General features: G+C 46.2%; 1 protein-coding gene across 2 annotated transcripts in view; it reads left to right on the top strand.

Annotated features, from left to right (window-relative positions):
- The window catches only part of WDR72 (WD repeat domain 72), a 933,775-nt gene that overhangs the window by 265,515 nt on the left and 646,598 nt on the right, over positions 1-21,662 (top strand). For both annotated transcript variants that reach the window (XM_069624855.1, XM_069624854.1), the window contains exon 5: positions 69-240. In XM_069624855.1, the coding sequence (XP_069480956.1) occupies positions 69-240 (172 nt within the window). The remainder of the gene's footprint in view (positions 1-68; positions 241-21,662) is intronic.

Genomic DNA, 21,662 nt, shown 5'->3' with positions numbered 1-21,662 from the left:
TAATAGACTGGTACCAACCCTTCAGAACACAGCTTCTAACCTTTGTCTGCTTTTCACCTCTGTGATAGTATTACCACTGTTCCTTTCGTATGACCGGAGAAGGTTGGCTGATCTGCGGTGGACAATACCAAGATGTCCTGATTATTGATGCAAAGTCTTTAGAGGTCCTTCATACTTTGAAGTGCCAGTATTCAGAATGGATTGGATGCATGTGCATCGTTCACTCAACAAGAATTCAAGGTATTGTACTGCATTATTATGAGAAACATTAAGAATTCAAGGTATTGTACTGCATTATTATGAGAAACATTAAGAATTCAAGGTATTGTACTGCATTATTATGAGAAACATTTTCAAGTGGTTTAACGTCTAAGTGTTGTGTTGCCCTCCTGAGAACTAAGCATTTGCAGATATTCTACAAAACATTCCTTCAGACAGTTTAACAAAATGGAATTACCAACTATTTAATATTAAGAATTAAAGATTAATTATTTTTAAAGAGATAGCCACACATGAATATTTTTATCTTTGTATAGTTTTTAAGATATTTGCTTTGTAATTTTGATAATTATTTGTTGAACGAAATTACAATAATAAGCTGCAGTGTTAGTACATGTAAATGGATTTGATATTTCGAATGTCGGACACATATTCTCAGACAATCAACTATAGTTCGTATTTTGTACCTATACAAATTCCAACCCAAAATCTTACATTATTAATTCAAGAACAATATAGGTTCCTTCCTTGGCCCATTGGTGACCAGTGCGACCAGTGATGGTTTCTGGGATGGCCTGATTGTCATAGAGAGGTGGATATACAGAGACGATCAGGGTTCCAAATGACTCACACATTTCTTCCGAAAATTAAACCTTTGCTCACAATGTCTTTAACAAAACCTATTTCAAGAAAATAAATATGAGATTACAGCATTCACTCATTATATTATACCTGTATTTGACATTTATAATTCCAAGACACACAATGTGCACATCACAGCACATAAGTGTTCTTTGTTGCATTGCATGCTACTCTGCCAAAAAACAGAAGGAAAGGAAGGAAAACAAATGTGGCACTGTGGTGGCCATCTTGCATTGGGAAATTCTCCCACTATTGTGTGCAGCATATGCTAAAATAAATCCATTCATTAATATCGTGAGACTGTACATGTGTAACTATTCTTACATGGTGGTGTTGGATTCTTTTTTCTTATTATAAAAAACTAGCAGTTCCTTATTTTTAAATATCTGCATTCTTTCAAAAAATATGTTGGAAATTTCTTTGGTACTCACATTGTCATTTAACATGTGTCTGCTATCTGTTCACATTCAAAAAATGTTTCTGCTCTCTGCACAGCATTTGGATGACTGCCATATTGATTAGGGTCACTGAATAGCTGTCAGTTAATGCCCACCCAAAGTCGCATTTTTTTTTAGGGATTTACTTTTGATTAATTTTTCACAAAGTCAAGCATCTCCAGTGGGAAAGAGTGACATTTCCAAATGACGCTCTTACAGGGAGGAAAGCACAGCCAATTTCAACCGTGGACAAGTGGTGGCAGAAAGTTGATCAATTGATGAAGGAATATTATTGTGTCTTTTATAAGCACTCCTAATGGATCTCTCACATGGTTGTTGGACATGTCTGAAGTCTGACTCCAAGATATTGAACTGAGTATTGACATGTAATATTTGAGATTTCCCCCTGTTTTAATGAAAGCCAAAATGGACGACTAAAGCCAGAACTATCACATTAAGGATTCTGAATGCCAATGCAGTAACAGGAAAAATAAATGTCTACATACTCACCAAATCTATCTCTGTGATCTCACCTCTATGGTGTAGCATGGTAGGTGGTTTCCATAACATTTAGTAATATAGGCACAACATACGGACAAAATAATGCTAGGTACAATGAGCATCCATGTAACTCACATAATTTTGTAAACTTTCATGGTGGTTAGATGCAGGGACATTTTAGTGTATGGGTGCCGAGAGAGATTCTGGCATAAACATCAAATGTTGGGAATTTTAACTTATCTATAACTGCCCATAATTCTGCCATCTTAACCTAGCAAGAGCCTTCTTTGCAACAAGGAAAGGTACCACATATGTGCATTCTCTCTCACTGTAAGATCATGAAGAGCAGGTACTATATGTGTGTGCTCTGTGGGGTCACTTCTCCAAATAAAGCAATGTTGCATGGGGAAATGATAGAGGACAACATAGCCAGATTAATAGATAAAACAGTGCATATTATCAACTTGTCTAAGAGGCCCCTAACCAAAGTAGAGATGCAACAGTTATCAAGGGGTTTACACTTCTGCCCAAGAGCAAATATGGACTATGTGTCATGACCACTGTGAGGGGGCACAAGCTGTGCCACAAGCAGGCTCCCACCAGCATCCTGAGGGCCTTAAAACACTGCAACAGGGATCCTGGAACCAGTCCTTGCGCCTTTGGCACCAGGCTCATATGTAGGAAGCAAGAGCTGTTCAAACTAGGTCACATTTATGTACATGGGCCTTTAAATGTAACATGGAAGCATCCACACAGTCTAATTCAAAGAACCAAGCCATGCGGTCTAGTGTTTTGGGTGTGGCAGGCCTGGAACTACTTTCCCTGGTACTACTTTACCTGGGCTATATAAACCACACCCTGACTGCAGAACACGCTTCGTGTTATTCTGCAACCAGCAGTGTGACGCTCACTGTGTTCAGCTCCTGGTCTTCAGCATCTTCCTGTAATAGTGCAAGAACAAGAACAAGATTATTCTGTATTACCTGAGAAAACACCATCCAGCACTCAGCATCTCAACTGGGCTGCAATCTGTGGAAACCGAGAGAAGAAGAAACATCACTCACCTGTGAGTACTAGCTTAAGGACTTCCGGAGAACCGCTACCACAGCTGCTGTTCGAACATTGTGACCTGCAATAATGAGAAAGGGAAAAACAATATTAGAACGCGCGCTTCCAAAACATCGAATTCCATCAGTCTTACATGAATTCCATCGCGCTATGCCACGCTTCCATCCGGAGCACCACAGTAACATCTGCAATGGAAAAGAGACATATTCAGGTTCGCTTTCAATATTAAACAACCGCACATCGCTCTACTTACCTTAACGGATTCTGGAGTCCTGTTTTTCATCGCGCTCTCATCCACTCGCAGCACCACATCGGCCTGTGAGGAGAAGAAGAAGAAAACACAGGTTGGATTTAAAAGACAATAAAGGCGCTGCACTTCGCGCTTTCTCTTACCTAGAAAACGTGCCTCTGCATCCGGCACGCCAGCATCAAGACCTTCGCACGTGAAAAGAAGGAGATAAAAACATTAACAAATTCCCAGCATAAACAGAACAAAGACTTACAATTAACAAACCTACCTGCCTACCAGCAGATTCGGGCTCACCGCAGGCCTGGGCCTAAGGAAGGCGTACTGCACAAGTGAAGCAACTCAGGCAGCTCGCCAACAAACGTGAAGTGCCCCTGCACAAGAAAAGCAGGACGGATAGCTCACCCTACAAATAACTAAGGTGAGAAAAAAAAACAGTGCAAAGGGAATCGGTCAGAGGGAGGTGGGAGATTCACCCATTAGAGACAGTTATCACAAATCTTCCCTTCTGTAATTGCAGATTCATTATTCACCACTGGGCAACTACGCATCCAGGGTTCCAGGTCTCAGAGCCTTCCAGACGCCCCCAGGGATATCAGGTGAGCATAACACTATGCCCAGACCTAAGTAGACCTGAATAAATTCCATCGGAAACTGAAATTAATGAAGCACTTTGCCCTGTATAATCAAGGTAGGAAAGTGACGGAAAGAACTAGAAAAACCTACAATTGTATCAAATCAGGATATTCCGACATTGAAAGATCTATAAGCGCTGGAATTATTGGAAAGTGAAGAAGAAGTACAATTTATGACAGACGATATGTGGGATGCTTCTGACCTCAGCCCCTAAGGGATAAGCACTAGTCTATTCAGAAATAATGGTTTATAACCACAATCTCATTTTAATCCTATGATAAAAATAGTGCTTATTTAGACATTTCCAATGACTTGGTGACATATGACCTAAAGAGATTGGCAAAAAGTGGACTGAAGAAAATCACTTGAAAAGAAAAGAAGGAACAATGGCAGCATCAGTCCCTTTTCATTCTGAAGAATGATGCTACAATAGCGATCAAACCATCAGACAAAGCAGGCAATATAGTTATTATATATCAAGAGGACTGTATCAAGGAAGCGAGGCAACAATTGAGCAATTGTTACACTCAGCTGGTATCCACGGGGTCGCCACCCAGCCAGTTGGTCGTTGGTGCCCTTCCCAATGATTCCCTGGTATGGTCTCGGTGTCGATGGAATTCCACCTGGAAATGAAGACTATATTAGGACTGGGCGACCAAGGTAAGTTTTCCCCCACCTCCCTTGTGTTTCCAGCCCCTCCGGGTTCTCTTCTCACCTGGTTGTCGGAATCGGTGGGCTCTCCGTCCTGCTCTCTGGGCAGGGGCGCGTTGTCTTTTGTGGGCGTGGGTGGTCCAGTTACTTCACTGACTGCTGCCCTTGTAATGTCTTTCAGGTAGGTTTTATTGCGATTGATGGCGTCGTAATTCTTGCATGCCTTTTCTCTGTTCTAAATGTCTCTTTTTTTATCTCCCTGGGAGCGCGGAGTGTCCGCTTGGAGAACTGGATATGCTGGTTCTCACCAGGAGATGATGGCTCGCTATAGCACTATGATGCGGTAAGGAGGCGCTTTGCGTAGCGCAGCAATGTCTTGCCCTCACTGACCTGTGCTTTTCTCTTTTCGTAGGTTGCGGTGGGTTCCCAACGCAGATGGATTTCCAGAGCTATGCTGGCCGAAAAGCAACCAACCAGGTAAGTCTTTAGGCGCTTTGTAGTTTTCTCCACTACCTCCTTTAATGATGTCTTTCTCCTTTTCTCAGGTCCTTCGATCCGGGCGGTGAACTCCACCAACAGAGCTGCCCAGGAGCTGCAAGCAGTGAAGGATGATGAATGCAGGTAAGAGTCTGCTGCTAACAATGTTCTTGGTTTTTCTGCAGGTCCAGAATTCACCAGGCTCGTGAGAAAGCTGGACACGGTGAGCGTCACGTTGCTAGAAGCAAAGTAACATGAAGCGTGTTGTCTTGTTTGGGTGTGGTTTAAATAGCCACTGTAAAGTAGTCCAGGTAAATTAGTCCCTAGGCCACCACACCCAAAACACTAGACCGCATATCCTGGTTCTAGGAATCAAGCTATGTGGAAGCTTCCATGTTGGCTGAAAGCCTAAATAAAGTAGTTCCTCAAGCAGATGTCTTTTCTTACTGGTGAGCCTGGCACCAAAGGCGCCAGGACAGACCCCAAGAGGGCCTGAGAAGTGGATGCAAGGCCTTATTAGTGATCCAAGCCTTGATTCCACCTGGCCAATGGGCTTGCCAGTAGGGATCAGGGCTGAGGGTCGTGACAGCACTCCCCCCCCCCAAGGCCCCTCCTAAGGTGTGTCTCCTGCCTGGTCCAGGTTTAGTTGGGAAGTTCTGATGACGTGGTGCATGGATGTTCTCACTGGGTTCCCAGGATCTATCTTGAGGCCCAAACCCCTTCCAGTCGACGAGATAGTACAACTTGGCTCTAGAGTACTTAGAGTCCAGGATGCCCTTGACTTAGAATTCTGGTTATCCATCTATTAGTATAGGTTGAGGTGGTGTCTTGATTCGTGTAGCGGGTTGCATTGGTTTTAAGAGGGACACATGGAATACCGGATGTATTTGTAGATTAGGTGGTAAGTCCAATTTGATGGCTGCTGGGTTGATAATTGCCTTGATGGTATAGGGTCCCAAATATCGAGGATGGAAGGTCCAGGTCCCTTTGATGGGTACGTATTTGGCGGCTAACCAAACCTGGTCTCCTACTTGATAGTCTGGGGCCTTTTTCCGATGCTGGCCGACGAAGTTCTTTTTTCTTTTTTGTTGCATAAATAAGATGTTCCTTCACCTTTCTGAACGCCTTAGTGATGGTTGTATGAAGAGTCTTTACTGCAGGCATTTCCAAGCAGGCAGGAAGGTCAAGTTCTGATGCACGTGGATGTCTGCCATACAAGGTGTAAAAAGGTGTTTGGCCCGTGCTAGAATGTACAGAGTTGTTATATGCGTACTTGGCTATCCACAGTAAGTCCTTCCAATCTCTCAATTCATGGTGCAGCATGCACAGTAAATGCTGCTTGAGGGTCTGGTTGGTCCTCTCGGTTTGGCCGTCTGTCTGGGGGTGGTGACTGGTGGATAGCCGGACGTCAATCTGTGCCATTGCGCAACATTTTCTCCAACAATTGGATACAAATTGGCTGCCTCGATCTGAGACCAGAACTGATGGAAAGCCATGCAGCTTGACAATGTTTTCCAAAAATACTTCTGCTAGGTTGGATGCGTCTGGGAGGCCCATGAGAGGAATAAAATGTGCCATCTTTGAGAACAAATCCACGATTACAAGAATGATGTTAAAGCCTTGACTCAGTGGCAGATCAGTGATAAAGTCGAGGGAAAGAGTGTGCCATGAAGCGGGAGGGATGTCCAGTGGTTGTAGGAGACTCGATGGTTTCTGTTTCTGTGATTCATTTTGTGCAAAGACGCCGCAGGACTGAACATACTGGACAATGTCCTTACGCCAGGTAGGCCACCAAAAGTTATTTTTTACCTTGGCTAAAGTTTTAGCAATTCCAGGGTGTCCTTCGATCAGAGAGTCAATGATATGCTGTTGTAACTCCTTCTCGGTTACATATAGCCGGTCCCTAAAATAAGGTAACTGATCCTTGATGCAATATTGTTCTCCTTGAGTTTGCCATGCGAGGAAAGCATCCGGGTTCATTGGCTGTCAAATTTTGTTTCGTAATTTGGCTTGTGATAACGCTATTGTGATACCCAAGAGTTTGTCTTCAGGTATGATGGGTACCGGGTATGGAGTTGTATACACCGTTTCATCAATGCCCATTCGAGATAAGGAGTCAGCTTTCCCATTCTTGACCCCTGGTCGAAAGGTGATCACGTAGTCATATTCAGCAAAGAAGAGGGCCCACCATAACTAGCGTGAAGACTGGGCTTTGGCTGTTTTGAGATATTGCAGGTTCCGGTGGTCGGTGATCACTGTAATGGTGTGTCTAGCTCCCAGAAGATAGTGTCGGCATGCCTTGAAAGTGGACTTGATAGCTAGGAGTTCTTTGTCCGTGATAGCGTAATTAATTTCCGGGGGTGAGAATTCTTTTGACCAGAAGGCCACAGGATGCAGCTGGCCAGTTTCTGGGTCCCTCTGTGAAAGGACCGCTCACATTGCCATACTGGAAGCATCAGTTTCTACGACATAAGGGAGGACTGGACGTGGGTGCCGCAGGATTGGAGCAGAGGTGAACCTTTGTTTCAGTTCCTGAAAGGCTCTTTCTGCTTCCTCAGTCCAAGCAAACTTTTTATTGCTTTTTCGTAGCAGTACTGTGATCGGGTGCACAACCTGAGAGAAGTCTGGAATAAACCGTGGTAAACGTTTGCAAAGCCTAGCATGCTCTATATCCCCTTCAGAGTTGTTGGTGATGGCCATTTTAGAATAGCATCAACCTTATGTATGTCCATTCTGATGCCTTTCGGCGAAAGGATGAAACCAAGGAATTCTACTTCAGTGACGTGAAAAAAACATTTCTCCAGCTTTGCATACAAAGGATGTTGGCGGAGCTTGGTGAGGACTGAACAAACATGTCTGATATGATCTTGTTTTGAGGCTGAGTAGACCAATGTACACTAAGGCGCAAATGTCAATCAGTTCTCTCAAAACATCATTCATGAAATATTGAAACGCTGCGGGAGCGTTACATAAGCCAAAAGGCATGACTTGATATACAAACACGCCATATTTGGTACGGAAAACGGTTTTCCACTCATCTCCGCTTCTGACCCGGACCAGGTGGTATGCTCCCAGAAGGTCTAATTTGGTATAGATCTGGGCATCTTTGACTTGGTCTAGCATTTCCGGGATAAGAGGCAAGGGGTAGCGGTTCTTCACGGTTATCTGGTTTATTGCGCAGTAATCAATACAGGTCCTCAAGTCCCCTTCCTTTTTCGGTACGAAGAACAAAGGACTGGCTGCTGGGGACTTGGATGTGTGTATAAATCCGTTTTCAAGGTACTGGTCCAAATAGGATTTCAGGTGAAGGTTTTCTGGTTCGGTTAGAGCGTAGATCCTGCCGCAAGGGATTTGTGCAAAACAGAAAGGTGATTGCATTGCTGGAAGGTTTTGAATTAATCATAACCACGGGTAAAGCTCTGGGCAACCCTCCAGACCATCATTTTTTCAGCCTGCAAAGCCATTACAGAAGGGTAAAAACCATATGCAAATCAAGCTTGTTCCTACCCCAAAAGGGGCAGTCCAGCCAGAACTGCTAGGTCACATCCCTTCTGCACGAGACCACAAGCATCCCCAGACATGGTTCAGCCTCGTTGGGCGTCATCAGTGAGGAGTAGCTTGGGTCTCTAGGCCCGTCAGACTCGGGACCCACGTCTGGGCATAGCCATCCCACTCGGGGTGACTTTAGCAAAACAGAAAGGTGATGGCTGGAAGGTTTTGAATTAATCATAACCACGGGCAAAGCTCTGGGCAACCCTGCAGACCATTGTTTTTCAGCCTGCCAAGCCATTACAGAAGGGGAAAAACCATATGCAAATCAGGCTTGGTCCTACCCCAAAAGGAGCAGTCCAGCCCAAACTGCTAGGTCACATCCCTTCTGCACGAGACCACAAGCATCCCCAGACATGTTTCAGCCTTGTTGGGAGTCATCAGTGAGGAGTAGCTTGGGTCTCTAGGCCTGGCAGACTCAGGACCCACGTCTGGGCATACCCGTCCCACTTGGGGTGACTTTAGCAAAACAGAAAGGTGATGGCTCGAAGGTTTTGAATTAATCGTAACCACGGGCAAAGCTCTGGGCAACCCTCCAGACCATCGTTTTTCAGCCTGCCAAGCCATTACAGAAGGGGAAAAACCATATGCAAATCAGGCTTGGTCCTACCCCAAAAGGGGCAGTCCAGCCCAAACTGCTAGGTCACATCCCTTCTGCACGAGACCACAAGCATCCCCAGACATGTTTCAGCCTTGTTGGGTGTCATCAGTGAGGAGTAGCTTGGGTCCCTAGGCACGGCAGACTCGGGATCCACGTCAGGGCATACCCGTCCCACTCGGGGTGACTTTAGCAAAACAGAAAGGTGATGGCTGGAAGGTTTTGAATTAATCATAACCACAGGCAAAGCTCTGGGCAACCCTCCAGACCATCGTTTTTCAGCCTGCCAAACCATTACAGAACGGGAAAAACCATATGCAAATCAGGCTTGGTCCTACCCCAAAAGGGGCAGTCCAGCCCGAACTGCTAGGTCACATCCCTTCTGCACGAGACCACAAGCATCCCCAGACATGTTTCAGCCTTGTTGAAAGGGATTTGTGCCCCAGGAATAAAGTCAATTTGACAATCATAAGGCCTATGCAGCGGCAATGTGTTAGCCTGGTCTTTATTGGAATACGTCCTGAAAGTCACGATATTCATCTTGCAAAGTATTAGTTACTCCCAGAGTAGAGGCTCTAGTATTGGAAGTCTTGGAGACACAGGAGTCAGGTTCCGGGTCAGAGAGTAGCAAGTTAGGGAGCAGTTGCTGGAGAATGTTAATTTCTGTGCCCGCCAGTCTATCAAAGGGTTGTGAGCAATCAACCATGGCATCCCTAGTATCAACCGGAACTGAGGTGCCTTTATAAGATCGAACAAAATACACCCCAATGTCCATCCTGGCACAGCAAGGTTACTACTGCTGTGCACTGGGTTACTGGTCCGGAGGCGATTTCTGTCCCATCCATGGTAGTCACCTTGTCCCTGGTAGACTTAGAACACAAAGAGATCCCCATTTCTGCTGCCAACTCTTGATCTATATAGTTCCCAACTGCTCCGCTGTCGATGTACGCTTCTACGGCATGCATCTTTGACGATTGTTGGTGATTTATTAAGATCGCGGGTATCGCAAAGTGTGAGGTCAGTGGCTCTTTCTCATCACTCGACAAACTGACCTCTACGGTTGCCGAGCTTGGTAGTTTTCCAATTCCTTAACTTCATCCTTTTCTGTGGCCTCGACTGTCCTCCTTGGGGGTTTTATTAGGCATTCTTTCAGAAAATGTCCTGGTTTTCCACAATACAAACAAAGTTGCTGTTGTCTTCTGTTATCCCGCTCTTGTTTTGTTAATGGAGGTCTTATCCGTCCGATCTGCATGGGTTCTACAACGTAGTCTGGCCCCTGTGGCACATTGTCTTTAGGCCGAACATAAACTACTCGAGATTCTGCTTTGGACCGGTCTGCTTTTCGGTCCTGCAACCGATGGTCTAGCTGCATGACCAGATTTATGAATTTGGTACAGTCTCTGGGGGGATCAACTACCTGGGCCAAGACGTCCTTTAATTAGCCTCGTAAGTCTCGATGGAATAATGTGGTTCTTTTGTTTTCTGGCCATCTGGCTTCAGCAACCAGTCTATTGAATGTCACAATGTATGTTAACAAATCTTGGTTCCCCTGCTGGAGGGATAAACGTTTGTTATCCTCTGCTTGTTCCTGGGTATGGCGAGCAAACAGGTTTTCCATTTCTCTCTGGAACCCCCCATAGTCCTGTAACAACAGATCATTATGAGTCACCAACGGCACCGACCAATCCGCTGCACTTCCACTCAAGTATGATAGGATGAAAGCTACCCGAGCTTGGTCATTTGGAAATGCCCCAGGGCGACAAAGGAAGTGAAGGCAACATTGATTTATGAATGCTGCATACTTCCGTGGGTCGCCCGAAAACCTTTCTGGTGGTGCCAGGGGAACTGTTCCAGGCAGCATGATCTGTACTGGTGTGGGGGTATAAGATGTTGAGATAGGATTTTGCATCGGTGGATTTCCTCCAGGCAGAGGAGTCTGCCCTGCCTGCAATTGCAAGAATTGTCTGCTGATTTTGTCGGTGCGCTCTTTGGTCACTATTAGGTCTCTCCGGAGTGCATTAGTCTCTTGTCGGGCTGAATGAACCTCAGCACGAAGGTCTCCCAACAATTGGGCCAGTTGGTTGATTTATGATGTTTCCATTGCGCCCAGGTGGATTATTCATGTGAGGCTTCGCGTTCCGTTACACTCACCTGGTATCGACAGGGACGCCACCCAGCCAGTTGGTCATTGGTGCCCTTCCCAATGATTCCCTGGTGTGGTCTCGGTGTCGATGGAATTCCGCCTGGAAATGAAGACTATATTAGGACTGGGCGACCAAGGTAAGTTTTCCCCCACCTCCTTTGTGTTTCCAGCCCCTCCAGGTTCTCTTCTCACCTGGTTGTCGGAATCGGTGGGCTCTCCGTCCTGCTCTTTGGGCAGGGGCGCATTGTCTTTTGTGGGCGCGGGCAGTCCAGTTACTTCACTGACTGCTGCCCTTGTAGTGTCTTTCAGGTAGGTTTTATTGCAATTGATGGCGTCGTAATTCTTGCATGCCTTTTCTCTGTTCTAAATGTCTCTTTTTTTTATCTCCCTAGGAGCGCGGAGTGTCCGCTTGGAGAACTGGGCATGCTGGGTCTCAATGGGAAATGATGGCGCGCTATAGCGCTATGATGCGGTAAGGAGGCGCTTTGCGTAGCGCAGCGATGTCTTGTCCTCACTGACCTGTGCTTTTCTCTTTTTGTAGGTTGCGGTGAGTTCCCAGCGCAGATGGAGTTCCAGAGCTATGCCGGCCGAAAAGCAACCAACCAGGTAAGTCTTTAAGCGCTTTGTGGTTGTAATGTCTCCACTACCTCCTTTAATGATGTCTTTCTCCTTTTCTCAGGTGCTTCGATCCGGGTGGTGAACTCCACCAACAGAGCTGCCCAGTAGCTGCAAGCAGTGAAGGATGATGAATGCAGGTAAGATTCTGCTGCTAACGATGTTCTTGGTTTTTCTGCAGGTCCGTAATTAACCAGGCTCGTGAGAAATCTGGACACGGAAAGCGTCACGTTGCTAGAAGCAAAGTAACGCGAAGCGTGTTGTCTTGTTCGGGTGTGGTTTAAATAGCCACTGTAAAGTAGTCCAGGTAAAGTACCCCATAGGCCACCACACCCAAAACACTAGACCGCATAGCCTGGTTCTAGGAATCAAGCTATGTGGATGCCTCCATGTTGGCTGAAAGCCTAAATAAAGTAGTTCCTCAAGCAGATGTCTTTCCTTACTGATGAGCCTGGCACCAAAGGCGCCAGGATTGACCCCAAGAGGGCCTGAGAAGTGGATGCCAGGCCTTATTAGGGATCTGAGCCCTGATTCCACCTGGCCAATGGTCTTGCCAGTGGGGATCAAGGCTGAGGGTCGTGACAGCAATAGATCACAATATTCCATAATGGCAGGAAATCCAACTGGGTAGTACAAAATAAGATATGACCCAGAAAGTAGAGGAATGGCATGAGAAGGGCCTCTGTGAATTTGAAGAAAAATAATATTTGAAAGTTAAGTACCCCATTATGCCTACAATCTATGTTGTCCCAAAAGTCCATAAAAGACTGCAAAACCTCTGTTCAGGCCAATTGTGGCATCTATAAGATCTCTCATAGAGAAAACATTGATTTCCCTTGGTCATTACTGCTTCCCCTTTGTTGAGACAATCCTAGCCTATATTCAGGACATGACCGATTTTGTACCGAAAATAGCAGACATTCTGTGGGAGGACTCAAACTTACTAACTAATCTTGGTGTGACTTCACTATAAACGAGCATTGAACATACATTTGAGATAAAAGCTGTCAAATACTTCCTCAACATGAGATCAGACGGTTATAGGGAACACTTGAAAATACTCATCGAGATGCTAAGTTACTGTCCGGAACATAACTTTTGACAACATCTTCTATGTCCAAACATGTGGAACAGTGATGGGCAGCATATTTGCCCATCATATGCTAATCTAATGATGGGGGTGTGGGAGACAGAGATGCTACATGAGCAAGCCTTTGATGAACACACACAGAGGATAATCTTGCAGATCCATGTGTATGGACAATCTGTTCATTGTGTGGAAAGGAACCACAAAGGAGTGGCTAGACTTTGTGTGCACGATCAATTGCAATCAATATAACCTACAGTTCACAGAGCACCAACATAAACAAGAAATTGTATATCTGGATATCGAGGTATACATAGAAGATAATCAGCTCCAAAGTACAATACAGAGAAAAGTGACAGGTAGAAATTCTTAGGTGCATTCTGAAAGTTGCCACCCGAAAACCTTGATTGGAAGCATTCCATATGACAAAATGATTAGAAATCATAGAAACTGCTCCACAGATGTAGAATTTATGAAACACGCTAAGATAACAGCAAGCACATTTCCAAGAACGAGGATATTTGAGAGAAATTGTGGAGAAGGGATATGACATGGTCAGAATAAGGGAAAGAGAGGGCCTTCTCAGAAAGAAATAAGCCACAAAAGAGGAACTGAGCCATTTAAAATTCATTGCCATGTATAACACACAATTAGCAGGAATAAGAAACATCTTGGACTCTTATTGGAAAATCTTGCGAACAGATCCAGATATACGACCTCTGATGGAAGATAGAGACCAAATGACCTTCCGAAAGCCTCTGTTCATAAAATCACAGTTGCTACCATCCTTCTTTCAAAGGAAACTTGATAAAATTGCACAAACGTGGATGCTGGGACCCAATAAAGGCTTTTTGGCATGTCCAAAATGTAAAGTGTGTCATTACTGTATAAATATAAAACAATGTATACATCCAAGAACATAGGAAACAATACCGATCAAAAGACATCTAACACATGAGAGCACCTTTGCCATCCATGTGATACAATGTGGATACGATAAATGGTATATTGGCAGCACAAAATTAATGGGCAAGCTATGAATTTTACAACATGTTCGGGCAATAAAACATAAAGATCTGAGCTATCCATTTGCCAAACATTTCCACGATGTACATCAGAGTGACCTAAGTACATTCAGATATTTTTTGTGATGGACAATATCTTGGACCACTCACAGGGTGGCAACAGAGAGAAAAGGTTACGCCAAGTAGAAGCCAGATACATTGTGTATTTGAATACAAAAATACCAAATGGCAAAAATGTTGATGAGCAGCTGTACACTTTCCTAGATAGATAACAACATATATTGAACAAATAAAAATAAAAATGTGGAGGGATAAACCTGCTGTATACAAATATAAAGAAGATAAAGAAAAGACTACATTTTTTGGGAGAATCCAGACAGATAACTCTGCTGATAAACAAGAGTGGCAGTAATATATGATATGGAGGTTGAGTGTAAACGAATGAGTGAGAATTCACAAGAAATGATTGGTGGACATTGATATATGGGGCACACTAACATACACTTATTTTAATATAAAAAATGTAAGTTTAAAAATAAAAAAAATGAAAAATGATATATCATTAAAAAGAAAAAATGATGTGAGACAATGTGAGACGATAGTTATGGCGATGGATGTAGAGGAGGCCAATCACAGAGGAAAAGAGAAAAATCAGAGTGAGCCATTCAATCAAGCTCTGATCTAACGAAAAACATGATAACATGTTCACGCCAGATTGTAATATATCCTATGGCTGAATGCATTGGATGAACATTAATATGGGAAATGCGAAATATTTAGAGGCGATTCATGGAACGTGCGCCGAAAATCCCAGTGCAAGCAGGCGCAAGGGGGCGCAAGCGTGAGAAAGCAAGTGCACGTGCACGCGTGCGATTCAAGGAAGGCAATGTGCGTGTTTTCCACTGATTGTGCGTCAAATCCGTGCGTGGCGCACGCGGGCGCGCACGTCATCAAATGGCACACGCTACATGCACAGCGAAAGCACACATAGCACGGCGCACACAACAAAAGTGGGCGGAACAGTGGGCGTAACATGCGGAATGGGGAACTAAGCGTGAAAAAGAAGGCATAACTGGGGAAGTACTGCAGGGAACTACACGGAACGCCCACATGCACGCAAACAACCCGTATTCATGGATTCGAATACGGGAAACCTGTGCACGGCACGGCAAAAGACGCGCATAGGCATCAACGCGTCCGTATACGTACGTATATACAGCTACGATGAATGCCCCATTTGTCGCAGCACTGATCGTGGGACACCACAGGAGGAGGAGAATAGCCAGGGCACGCATTTTTTCACCCCGGACAAGCCTTTTGGGATGCCTGACAACCAGGTCTACAGCAGGTATAGGTTTACACCTCGTATCATCCTAGACCTGGTCAGGGAGTGGGAAGATGACCTTACATCCCCCACCCTCTGCTCCCAAGCATTGAGCCCCTTGGAGAAGGTGCTCAATGTCCTGCATTTTTTGGCCACTGGGTCATTTCAGCGGACTACTGCCATAGTGGGGGGAGGTCTCACAGGCCACGCAGTCACACTACCTACACCAGGTCTTGGCAATCATGACAGTGCGCCTCTCAGTCTGCAGGCACATATACATGCCCAGAACACCCGCAGAAAGGCAGACCGTTGTCCAGGACTTTAACAGGGTGGTACACTTCCCCAAAGTGCTCGGTGCCATAGATTGCACCCATGTGGCCCTATATCCACCTAGGGCCACTGAGCACATCTACTGAAACCGCAAGTACTGGCATTCCATCAACGTGCAGGTGGTATGCGATGCAAAGGGAATCATCACCTCTGCCAATGCAAACTACCCTGGCTCACCCATGACAGTTTCATATACAGAATGTCCGCCCTGGAAGCTGGGCAGCTGGTGACACATGGCTCCTAGCTGAGTACAAATGCCTGTGCACATGCATGCATGTCACAGACACACACATAAATACACAAACCCCAATAATCACAACCATCATCACCTCTCCAGGGGACAGTGCCTACCCTCTGAGCATGGTGTTGCCAATCCGGGACCCCACCACACCACCCCAGGTAAGATACAACACAGCCCATATTGCAACCAGGGCCATAGTGGAGCGCACATTCGGAGTGCTCAAGTCACGCTTCCGCTCCCTTGACCACTCCGGCGGGCAGCTACTCTATGCACCCCCAGTAGTGTTCAGGATCATTGTGGCAGCATGTGTCCTGCACAATGTTGCAACACGGCAGGGCATACCGTTGGACATGGTGGTGCCCCCACATCCCCAACCACAGGCACAGGCGCTGCCCATGGGAGGGGACAGGGCACATGGCGAGGAAGCCCGGACCCAGCTTGTGGCCACATTTTTTACCTAAACTCCCACCCCTGCGAGTGCACACAGGCCTGGCACATACCAGGTGACAATCGATGATGACAAAGAGACAGTCAACTGTCACAGCCTTATCACCCTGAGAATGTTGCCATGGAAGTGCCACATTGTGTGCATCCCTAGCTACTTAAACATAAGCAATCCTGTGTGACCAAAAGGCACACATGCAAGGTGTGAATCACACAGACCTGCAAAACAGGCCATGACTATCAGTGGTATGTCACCCAAACCCTCCCAAACCACAACATGACATGGCAAGCAATAGCTATACACCAACACAGCACCAATAAGGTACACATTGACATGTGAAAAATGTAAAGTGGCATCAGACAATGATGCCTGACATGGAATCAGATGAAATGACTGACCAACAACCTCCCACCCAAAAGAAGTCATACCCAAATGCATTCCAACAGTTGTAGTTGTAACATAACAATAAATGCCTGTCTACATGCAGATTGTGCATTGCAAAATCAACACTGCAGCTTCTGTGTGCCGTGCCCACCGCCTGCAACACACTGCTCAACGCACAGCATAGTGAACAGCCATTGTGTGTGATGCACACCCTGAGCATCACATCTAAGCGACAAACTATATCAAAAAGCAAATTACGCATGTACAGGATCCACAATTGGTCATTGATTATGCGCTGCACGGACACAGTGGGCACAAGAAGGCAAACAGAGTGTACATGTGGACATGGAACGGTGGTTGTACATGTAGTGGATCATAGTGCGAGTGTGTGGGTCAGTAGGGACATGCACTCAATATATGCATGTGCAATCAAGTGACCATCAGTTTCCTCTACACATCACATGTGAACATTCACCATGTGTACACCCCAGCATGTCAAGCCACAACTCTTCCCTCAGACCTGAAAGGTAAACACAACACATGAACAAGCATTGATCAGATGAATATATCATGTACATAGGATAACGCAATTACAATGTCAGGGTGCGCATCACACTGTAGGGCAAGGCAACTGTCAACAACAATACACTCTCCCTCCCTCACAAATCACCATGACCCACTGAACAACTGCACCTGGGTTATGTAGCCTTCATTCTTGATTTTCACCTGGCCACAGGATCACCCTTCCCCTTTGTCACCATCTCCCACCTTGTGTGCAAAAAGCGTCCATAACCCTCAGAGGACACCTTGACTTGCAAAAAGACCACATCAAAGAGAACTCAAAGCAGGCCAGCACAGAAGCCAAGCAAAAAGCCTGCAGGCAGCAAAACAAACCAGAAGAGCCTCCACTAGATGACTTGAAGTAGCAGCGCGTCACAAAGCTCAAGTACTACCACAATGACGTAACAACTAAGGTAGGACAGCGAAACAATGTCACAACAGGAAGTGTACCATGTGTGGTACATAACACAGAATGATGCACCACGAACTGATGTGTACTGTCACAGCTCCCATGTACAGGCGCAGGAGTGGCACGAACCAACCACCCCCACTGTGGTCTGGGTGCCTGCAAGGTCAAACTCACACAGGCCTCTGAGACCCTGGTGGGGAAGGAGGGTCAGGGATATGCAGTCGGAACAGGCATTACTATACTGGATAACCGGAATGCGGGGCAGGAGAGGGGAGTATGATTGACACTGGAAAGTAAGAAATGCACAAAACTGTACTACTCACTTTAACACATACACAAGTACACCAAACTTGATCATCATGCACATAGTAACACATAGTAACAACTTACTCAATTGGAAGACAAAGAGAAACCTATCTCTGGGGTGAGTGCTGGCCTCCTGCCTGTGCACTCTCAGGTCCGGTAACAGGAGCAGTTCAATGCTGCAAAGAGAGCCACAGTTACTAATCTGTGCGTGCCCATAACACAAGAACACACCACTATATATGCTCCAAACTAACAAACTACTCTACAAACAAACAATCTAGTGTGGATGCTTCGTACCCATATGTAACATTACCCCTGTGATGATTCACACAGTCAATGCAGTAAGTCAGGCGCCGGTGCGTGCGTGGCAAATGGAAGACCAATGTGTCACGATTTACACAACATGCAATGTTCCCTGGGTAAGCAGCCAGATGCATATAGCAAGGTATGACTTCAGAACAAGTCGTGTTCCACCATGACCGAAATAAAGTAGGTAGAGCATGTGTCAAATTCTACATGGAAATGAAATGCACTGCACAAGAGTCTGTCCCTTGCTATCTGTCCCTGTGAGCTGCTTCTTTTCATGTCTCACAACGCTACATGGATAATACAAGTGCCTCAATGGACCATGGTGGACCGGAGGGTATGTGCCACTGCCCCTGCAGGTGCCCCAGACAACTTTCCCAACAACTAGCCATTAGTCCACCAACACATCTCAGCTGTATTGTGCGCTTCAACACCAATATTTGTCCAAGCTCACCATCAGTGCTGCTACTAAGCATGCATGTGCAACTGGCCTGGTGGAAAGTTTGCTGTGTTGTGGCCCCCCTATGCTGCTCACCTTTCCTTGAGTCCTTTGAAACACATCAGCTGTTTTCGGATGTATGAGCGCAATCCCTGTGCCTCTGCTTGTGCACATATGCGCATGTCGGCACCACCAAACGTGTCCAGCTTCCAGATGTCCAATTGGCCATGTCTGCTGGCAAAGGTGGTCTGGAGACTCATCCCCCTGCAGAAAGGGCATGAAACACATGATTAATGCTTTAAAACCATCTGTGTGTGTCTCTTCAGGCATTTCATGACTGGACCATGTCACAGACGTACATCAGAAATCACACCATCAGTGCGTCTTTCACAGGCAAAATGTGGTACACACTATCTACGGCACGAATTGCAACAAGCACATGTACAGTAAAGATAAGAAACATACTACACAATGCATAGCAATTAATGTACACATGAATCATGAAAACCCCATCTAGCGAAAGAAGAACAGTTGTCAATAAGACCCCTATCATCCCCACTAGGGGTGTTAACACAAGTTGGACAGCAGCAGACATGCCACAGATATGACAGTCCAAAGCCCTTTTGTAATAGGCTGTTACACCGAACCATCCTTGCAAGCCCATGGTTAAGGGAAGCAGGAGTGGCATATGTGAGTCAGGACCCCAAGCTGCAAACACATACACAAGATAAGCTTGAAGGGCCCAGCTGGAACAGACAATGGATGCTTTCAAAAGCCACAAAGCACCACACCGTCACATGAAAGCACAATAGACAAGCAATTTTAAACTATATTAACTAATTACACTAACTATGAAAAACCTACATTACCTAATTAAACTAACCATCAAATTGAAACTAAACTAACTAAACTAAAAGAAAAATCAAAAATGACCACTTACGACCCGGGGGGGGGGGGGGTACAGCGTGCTGCTCAACACACACATGCGATGATGTTGAGGAAAAAATAAACCTCCATGGGCTCAACGCCTGAACAGCCCGACCTATGTGGAAGATAAATTGTCGTCCGAGTCTGGCTCTTCCTGAAAAGGAGGACGTAACACAGGAGCATGACCACGCCTAGCCACAGCTTGCCCCTCGTCGGCTGCAAGTCTGCCGGATGGGTGAGCCTGGTTCTGTGTGGCGATGACACATAGGTCTGCATGCAGAACCTCCTGTGATACATGTGCTACCTCTTGCAAGGTAACACGTGTAACACGGAGTTCCTCCTGCAAGGCCTGGCTGGACAACTGCTGCACCTCCCGGCAAGCATGTAGCTCAGCCGAGATGGTACGCTCAAGCTGCGCAAACCTCTCCTCTGCCCGCTCCCTCTGGGACATCAGAAGCACACCCAGAGTGGATCTGAGGGACGCATACTCCAGTCTCAGGGCCTCCATGTGTGCCTCTGCGTGAGCAGCAATTGCTTTATGTAGAGACAACATTTCAGCCTGGCGTGCCCTGTCTGAGGCCGCCATGCCCAGCCTGAGCAAGCGGGACGTGGACCGTGCCGCCTGCTGCTGGAGAAGCACCTGCCTAGCAGTGGGGAGCACTGATTGGGCCACACGCTCCATGCTCTCAGCGATGTTCTCCATTTCTGCCCCCTGCCGTTCAGAATTGGCAGTCATGTCTTGCTCCCACTCAGTATACTGCGGTTGCGCGTGTTGCTGGGCTTGACCCCTTCGGGACCCAAGGACCGGGTGTCCTCGTGGTGTTGGCACCGCCCGCGGCTGCACGACTATATGCCCCCGTAGACGTTATGTCCCAGGCACATCAGTGACTGGTGTGCAGGGTGACCCTGTGTCCCTATCCACCACAGGCGGAGGTTCCAACACTGTCTGACCCCTCAGTGCAGAGGAGTGCCCACATCAGAATCACTCACCCCTGACATATGGACCTGATGCACATCCAACTCGACATGGACATCAGAGTGTTCATCCGGCTGGACTCATTGCCAGCCAGAGAAAAGATGGACTGTAGCACTTGTGGGTTTTTGTGGTCTATCACCCCACTACCCCCACTTGTGCCGGGTTGCTGTAGTGATAACAACCCTGTGCCTGGCATGACAACACCATCCTCTGGCTCCATTGCGTCATCATCTGAAAAGTAGAGAGAAAAAAACTCACTACACATGTTAGAAGCACACAACACACACACACTGACATCACACAGACACCAAACACATCAAGCAGACATGTCACACACAAAATAGAACCTGCCATGCATGCTGGGTCAACTTGACATTGCTTCTGTGATTAGGCATGTAGAATGGTTTCAGTTTGCACAGAAGTGGGTCGATGCAGTGCAGCAAATTTGTACATTACTTACTATCTACATGTACAAGTACTTCATGATATGTGTCAGAAAATGTGAAGGCAGTGCAAGGTCAACTTCAGGCATCACGTGCAATGTGCATTCAATGGGTAGCATGGCTACTAGCAAACCACCCCTCCCGCCAAGTGCAAATGCAGGGATGCCTAGCATGGTATCAAAAGGCTGACCCTAGACCTGTGTATTGAAAGACAGTGTTGACTAGCATCAACTGCATCATGTGGGTCAAGTGACAACACAGGAAATGATGAGGGAACAGTAAACAGGGCACATGATGAAACCTCTGGAGTACACCCACGTGTGAAGAAGACACTACAACAGTTGGACAGAGTCATTGGCCATTAAACAGGCTGAGGCCTGTCACCCACACAGACTGTCACACCCTAAACATTTGTGTGACGCAGGACTGAGCCACAGTGGACATGGGAAGGCTGATGAAATGCCATGCAATGTAGATCCCCCTGAACTCGTACTACAATGATCATCCAGTCAAGGACACATAGGGGCATGAGTGGAATACACATGGAGCATGAATGGGCACTCATGTTCCTGCGGGGCATCTGACCTCTGCACAGTCCAAGTGTGATACCCTGCATCAAGTACAAAGGATGTACCACACAGCATATGTCTGGCAGATTAGCTGCTGGAAGTGAGCA

Source organism: Ambystoma mexicanum, chromosome 11 (genome assembly GCF_040938575.1).
Source record: "Ambystoma mexicanum isolate Mex_15411 chromosome 11, UKY_AmexF1_1, whole genome shotgun sequence".
NCBI lineage: Eukaryota > Metazoa > Chordata > Amphibia > Caudata > Ambystomatidae > Ambystoma > Ambystoma mexicanum.
Note: the sequence above shows the minus strand (reverse complement) of the source record. Positions and strands in the feature narration are given on the sequence as shown.